Source organism: Nicotiana tabacum, chromosome 23 (assembly GCF_000715075.1).
Source record: "Nicotiana tabacum cultivar K326 chromosome 23, ASM71507v2, whole genome shotgun sequence".
In the NCBI taxonomy this organism is placed as follows: domain Eukaryota; kingdom Viridiplantae; phylum Streptophyta; class Magnoliopsida; order Solanales; family Solanaceae; genus Nicotiana; species Nicotiana tabacum.
Window position 1 is genome coordinate 129,381,081 of NC_134102.1, and position 7,637 is coordinate 129,388,717.

General features: G+C 34.2%; 1 protein-coding gene across 1 annotated transcript; it reads right to left on the reverse strand.

The window, feature by feature from the left end:
- Positions 1 to 2,998: 2,998 nt before the first annotated feature.
- LOC107766781 (F-box protein PP2-A12) lies at positions 2,999 to 6,396 on the reverse strand. The gene is made up of 3 exons (XM_016585628.2): positions 5,950 to 6,396; positions 5,266 to 5,384; positions 2,999 to 3,848 (listed from the first exon to the last, which is right to left on the reverse strand). Exons 1-3 carry the CDS (start codon positions 6,250 to 6,252, stop codon positions 3,425 to 3,427), a joined length of 846 nt encoding a protein of 281 aa, XP_016441114.1. The 5' UTR covers positions 6,253 to 6,396; the 3' UTR covers positions 2,999 to 3,424.
- Between the last annotated feature and the right edge of the window lie 1,241 nt (positions 6,397 to 7,637).

Consider the following 7,637-nt stretch of genomic DNA (forward strand, 5'->3'; position numbering starts at 1 on the left):
CTTTTTAGATTTTTTTTTCCAGTTTTTACAAAAATATTATTTTAGAAAATTGATTTTCAACTTTTTGTTTTTCAGTTTTTTCAAAAACATTGTTTTAGAAAATATTTTTCAGATTTTTCTAAAGCAGTTTTTTTGTAAAAACTGAAAAAATAAATATTTTGGTTTTTATTTTTCAGTTTTTTTATAAAAACTGAAAAAAAAATATTTTCGTTTTTTTCAGTTTTTAGTAAAAATAATTTCAGTTTTTTTCAGTTTTTACAAAAAAAAAAACTGCTTTTCGGGTATGATTAATGGGTCTTTTCAATTAATTAGAAGATATTTAGAATTGACCAATATGACGATGTTTAAATTAGGGGTATATTTGAACCCAAAGTATGATTGCAGAGGTATAGATAACCTAATAGTATATCAAGGGGTATTTTTAGATCATTTTCGAAAGTAGAGAAGTATATTTGGCCCTCTGCGGATAAATATTTATCTTTGTTATTTATATCGTGATAGGGACATTTGTGTACCTCGATATCATCGATTGGGTGTTGATGTTGGAAATTGGTAGTGCATTAAATGGTCTTTCCTATCCACTATCAAATTTTTATCTTCATTTATTGACGAATTTTTCACCTGTCAGTCTCCTTAATATTTTCAAAAACCAAAGTGCTGTAGTATGTCTTTCGTCAATAGAAAAAAATAACATTTTTAAATTTTATGTGTATTATTTTTAAATCTTTTATACGTAAAAATGAAAATCTCTTGTAAAAACAGATGAAACTAAAAAGAATTTGTAAAAGACTACAAAACTAACTCTCCCCGTAGCTAGTCATATTAAATTCCAGTTCACAATAACACATTAATTTGCTACGATATTATGAAGTAATTTTTTTCTTCTATATACTTAAAACAGCACTAGTGTATTTCTAATATCATAACTCAAGATTTTCATTTGAGTTCCCAAAGTAGAAACAATGTAGTGTTGTTTCAGACTCAATACAGTGTTTGATTGACTTTATTAAATTCCACATTACTAATATCTGCATAAGTTATTGAAATTTTTGTATATTATTTTTATTCGGGATAAAATGGAACAAGAGTTGCATATTAGCAATACTAAGCAATTCTTGCACAACAAACTCAACTTTATTGTTAATCGTGTACAATTTCTACGTTACTTTTCATCGCATAACCAATCTCTATATTTTGATTCCTGTATAACTAGTTCGTGCACCGAATGGTCCTTCCTTATTCTTTCCCTTATAAAGCCAGGGAACCAAATTACACAAATAGCCGGCCGGATTCATTGTTTACTTTTTCTCGTTGGTATACATTGATTATACATAATTATATACATATTATATATGAATTTTATATATATTATACATCTGTCGGTTAATTTTAGTTTAAGAAATTTAATGGGTGACTATTTGGGTTAATTCTTCAAGTGAATATTTCTGAAATTTGCTTTGATAGCCCGTTAACGCTCAAACTTGGTGCTTCATTGGGCCCATTTTCTGGGCTGATGATAGTCCACATTCTCAAGGCCTTTGCTTGAAGCTATACATATGCCAACAATTTTTTGTAGCTATTTTTTAAAGATTTCACGGCGTAATGAAGGAGTCCTCCCCATTTTAATTTTTTTTAATATCCAACACGATGCCTAACACCGACTACTAATTCAACAACAACACACTCGATGAAATCTCACAAGTGAGGTCTGAAAAGGATAGTGTGTATGCAAACGTTACTCCTACCTTGTGAATGTAGAGAGACTGTTTCCGATAGTATAATCCAACAATCATGAAAAAGAGGTATGGCAGTGGAGAAGCCATGAAAAAAAAAACAATAACAACAAGAAGAAAAATAAGATAACTGAAGCAAACAACAACAAATAGTAATAGAAATCTAAGAATGAGATAAAACGAGCATAATACTAATATTACTGATATGGAAAAGGAAAACGCGCGACCACCTACTAAGCCACAACCTTAATCCTCGGCCTCCACACTCTCCTATCAAGGATCATATCCTCAGGAATATTACGTCGTGTAAGGCCCATTAAAAGAAAATTCGATCTCTAGCAGGATTTTTTCTAAAGGAATCATATCCCATGCCACCTTAACTATTGGGGTCATATTTCAATTTCATACAAGGTACAATGGTATATATGTAAAGGAGTGGTCCTCTTAATTTATATGCTTTCATAGTGATAGAAAAATAGGCAACGTGTGTATGTGGATGGGCTTATCATTCTTAAAGTAGGAAACAAGAGGTTAGGCTATAAGTTCCCCTTCTTGTTAAATATCTTTTGGTATTTATTAATATTCCCACCCAGAGATCCAATTTTGAAACCTGTGGGGTTCCAGAAAGAAAAAAAAGTCAAAATTGTGTCCATACCTACAACTTCGCCCTGAAAAGGCATCATATCATTGTTCTAGAACAACTTATAAGTAATTCGATACAGAAAGCATCTCACATTCACACATGTCATTCATGCAAGGTCCAGGAAAGAATCGCACCCCAAAGAGTATAACATAGCCATTCATGCAGGATCCGAAAAAGAATCGCACCCCAAAGAATATAATGTAAACAGTCTACCTGACACAAACATTGAATAATTTCATGGCTCAAACCGGTAACCAATAGGTCAAACGGAGACAACTCTAATTCTCAACTATAACTCCTTCAGCCCATTGAGTAACCAATCTGTTAAAATAATAAGTTTGCATTGAGTACAAAAGAGAAGGGATTTTCAGTTCACTTCTTAAGCAACTGAATATGTTCTGGAAAATAGGATCTTATTTAGGCAGTGAACGAGCTTCCAAATAAATTCATAGTGACCACTAATCCAGATTACTAATTATCTTGAGACATTGAGCAAAGAGCATAAACATAATACTATAAGACAGAAGCATCAAGCAGTAAAAGGAAAAAAACGAAAAAAAATAAATTAAAACATACACTACATTTCAGTGCAGCAAGATGCAATTGTTGTTGAAAAAAGAAGAAGATGCAATTGTTAGTTCTTGACATTAACTAGAACTGGAGATAGAGAAAAGTACGTAACTATACAGATCCTAAGAACTCACTGCACTAAAGAAAGAGCAGTCCGGTACACAAAGCATCCCACATTCACGCAGGGTCGAGGAAAGGCCACACTCCAAGTGGTGTGACGTAGACAACCTACCCTAATGCATGAACCAGTGGCTGCTTTCACGGCTCAAACCCGTGATTTATAGGTCACACGAAGACAACTTGACCTAAGAACTCACTACACTAAACGGATAAAAAAGCCCGTCGTTGACATATACAGAAATTGCCTCAGTCTAAGATGATTATCACTCAAAACTAACAATTAAACACTCAAAACTCCAGAACTATGGATAGTACTACAATTAAACTCTTAAACACTTTCTCTAGAGACATCAGCAAATCAAAAACGTTGCTTCAACCTCTCTGCAAATTCTACTGGACATATCACTACAGAATCTACACAAAGTCCACCTTTAGTGTGTGTGCAATCGATCTGAGTCATAGAATATTTAACTTTCATGGGTGTAACCGAACCTGTAACAACAAAATCACCTACACGGTGGTACTTCCACATTCCAGGTTCATTCAAGTAACACTGGGTTGTAGCTTGTTGACCATCTGATGTTGAGAGCTGAAACCGCACGGGCTTTTTATCCCACCCGTGGACGTGCTCGGAGTTGCAGATCCGGCGGCCAAATTTCCGAGAGGCACGTCCTACTTGCAGTCTAAAGAATATGCTATAGGACCCAACAGGGAATGGGAAATCGACTTCTCCGTCAACTTCGAACCACCAGATTTGTTGGAGATATGCAACGGACTTGAATCTGCGTGGACAGACAGGAAATGAAATCAATAAATATTCAGTCTGAGCATGTACTAGCTTTTCAAGATTATTATAGCAATAGAATGAGAACATACAGGCACAGTACAAGCATATCAGTGATTAGCCAGTATTAGAACAAGAACATGAGTAAGAAAAATGCAGATATTTATCCATTTTCCTTTGCTTTTACTTTCAAGAATGAGCTACAGAGATCCTCGAAGAGATCCTCGAAGCAGTCATTCAGGTACCAAGACATCTCAAAAAGGCCATGACCCCATGTAGAGCTAGAGCATGAAATTTCACCGTTATCCCCTAAAGCTCAATCGTTTTTCTTTTATAATTGTGGTGTCCGGGCCAGCTTGCGCGCACCTCGACTACTTTCACAGGATACCTGTCACCTCCCACCAGCAACAAATATCAGGTAACTCTATCCACCAAGGATTGGACAGATGAGAAGAAATCACCTAGTGTTTTTGCCTCCGCTGGGATTTGAACCTGAAACCTCATGGTTCACCCACTTCACAATTATCCCCTAAAGCTCAATCATTTTTGCAGATATAAAAATATGTGCATTCCAAAAACAACCTCTTCTTTTTGGTTAATTATGGGGCAACACGAGGAACCTTACATCATATCAATCTGGAACGATAAATAGGCTTCTATAAGGTTTTATGAGGTAATGAGTATAATCTGGTTTCTGCTCCCCTCCCCCAACCCCACCACCTCAAAGCCTGCATACTAATGTTAAAGAGTGGACCTGATTGGAATTGCTAGGTAAACCATGTGGACTAATGATTAGCTGTGATTAATTGGATTTTTTTCCTTTTAAACAAAAGTTTCACCTGCATCAGCAAGCAACGAGCTAACAAGCAATGTTCCATCATGACGACAATGTTGAAACTCCTAATTCACCATTAGATTGCAACAATAATACTATTGAGAAAGACAACACGAATTCCCCCCTCAAATATCTCAAGCACTAAATCTTCCAAGGATTATTTAGAACAAATAAAAAATCAAAAATAATCTACAGGGTAAAGACACACTTATCCAGGCTTCTTCAACTAATTTTGGTTATTTTCTAGAACGAAAACTCCTACATAATAGGAGAAAGAAATGTCATCCTGGCATCTAGCAGACTAATTACATCATAGAAATGACAATTTAAAAAGATAAGACTACATTAAACAGCTGCAATTCACACGCTTGAAACTTCTTACGAAAGAATTCACAAGCTAAACAAGATAAATCATGTTACAAAAACCTTTTATTAGGAGGATCAATCGCAAAAAATGCGCCCAACAGGCGAACTCGGATTTGATCAGCCATTCTAAAAACACATACATCATTAACCACACAAATACAAACATTCATTCTACCACAATTATACATCAAGCAAAACAATCTCAAAACCTCACCTTGATTCATCAGTTTCAATCCGACTCCAATATCTCCTATCATCAATGCCTGTTATTGCCAAGCCACTTGAAGATACAGACAAACAAACTCCTCCAGTACTCTTATCTAACCAAACTCTCTGCACATATCCCAAAGAGCAATAAAACCATCAAACTCATTTTCCACCCTCAAACAAATTAGGAGCCTTTACACTACTACTCAAATTTTAATACTAATGGGGCAGCCCAGTGCACTAAGCTCCCGCTATGCGCGAGGTCCGGGAAGGGCCGGACCACAAGGGTCTATTGTACACAGTCTTGGCTACATTTCTGCAAGAGGCTGTTTCTACGGCTCGAACCCATGACCTAATAGTATTAAATTTTAATACTACTACTAGCCTTTAAATTACTAGCAAAATCTAATACTACCACTTTAACAGCAACGCCTCAATACCAAACTAGTACAGATTTACTAGTTAATGATAGTAATTTTTATTTTCAGGAAAAATCCAGAGGAACACAAGGAAAAAAACTAATGAAATTCTTCATAAATAGGGTATACAAATTATGGATTACATCTCAAATTTTCATAAAACTACTAAAATAACACCACCTCGTTAGTACAACCGATTTCCCAGTTAATGAATTTTTGGGCACACAATTAATATCTTGATTTAGCAATAGAAAGAGGGATAAAGATTGGACCTTTGTACCACCATCAAAAGAATTGGGTCGACAAAGCCTAGCATAAATGTCTCTTTTACACAAATTGTTAGGAAAATTTTGGACCCTTTGAATAATAGAGCTATAATTCAAAGGCAACTTAGATTCCCACACAAAATCAGCAGAAGAAGCTCCTCTGAAAGCCCTGTTAAGCATAGACAATTTACAGATCTCAGGAGGGTCCATATATACAAGAACTGAAGCTACACAGCTCTCTGGCAAATCACCAAGACTAGGATCAATTGGCTCAGTAGATGAAATCAAGAAAGAAAAAGCAGAACCCATGTTGGGCTTGGCTTAAAATTACAGAAAGTTCAATTCTTGGCAATTGGTTTATAAAACAAAAACAAGAAATTGTGATTGTGGGTATTAAAGAGAAACAAAAGTGGAAAGTTACAGCTGGAGTTGGAGGGAATATGTATATATGTGGAATGGACGGTGACTATATGTTTGTGTACTTTTGTTGTGTTTCCACCCCCCCTATATGTCTGTTGGATTCTGCTAGGGGTTTTTTCTTGGGGGTGGGGGTGAGGGGTAAGGAGTTTGGTATGTATAGGATGATGGGAGGTATAGATTAGTAGCAGTAGTAGTAGTGGTGGTTGGATTAGATTGGAAAAATGAAATGGATAATTAATGCAAAGGTTGATTGGATAATTATGACACAATTTGACTATATTGGCATGGAGAACAAATTTAAATTCATATTTTAAAGTAGACATTTAGTAGCTTTAATTAATTATAAATGTATTTGTATAATTATTAATTATGTTTATATTAAATATATTATTTAATTGACACTCTACTAATTAAAACAGTGAATTTGATAAAAAATAATAACTTTTTTTTTGTATTTTGGAAAACGATAGAATATAGACAATTCTTTTTTAAAATAAAAAAAAAATGAAGATGATTTTAGATAGATAGAATTAAGTTTCTCATCTTAAGTTTTATTTTGTTCTATACCTAGCCTGCATTTATCCTTAATTAAGTTTTCTAAGTTATATATTTTTTGTGTTACGCACCTAGCCTGCGTAATCTTGTTTGTCCTCCTCTTCTTATTCTTTTATCCTTTAGGCTTTTGGTGATTAAGAATAAATCTAGTAGTCTTTATTTTATTGAACTCGAATAATAATAATTAAGTTGAGAAGGAGTAGAATTTTCTGGAAGACACGGTAATGTGAGAATATTTTGTGGATAAGGCATATCTTTATTGCATGATCTAAATGAAAGCGTATACTAATTTGGATAAATTAGATGAACATCAGTTTTGGACTGCTATGGTTTTTATACAGCCAATTAACTACTAGTAATAAATAATTAATGACATAAGTCATCTTTACTCTCTGCTCATTATTAGCCAACATTGATTTTACTATTTCAAATTGGGATTTCAATTGGGATATTGGGTTACATAGCAAACATGGTTAGATTCAGAATAAGTTTTACATTAATCCGCTGCTTGCATTAGATTAATTTTATTTATTGTATAGTTACATATTAAGGAATTATCATGATTAAGTAGTAATAAAGTTTGTATAATAACACATATTATGCACTTACTAAATTTACTATAGTGCAAACATGAATATATACATGATTCTTTTTATTACGCCAAACGCCTCTCGAACAGATGCTACCTACCTATTGAAATGCAAACGTAGAGTAAAAAC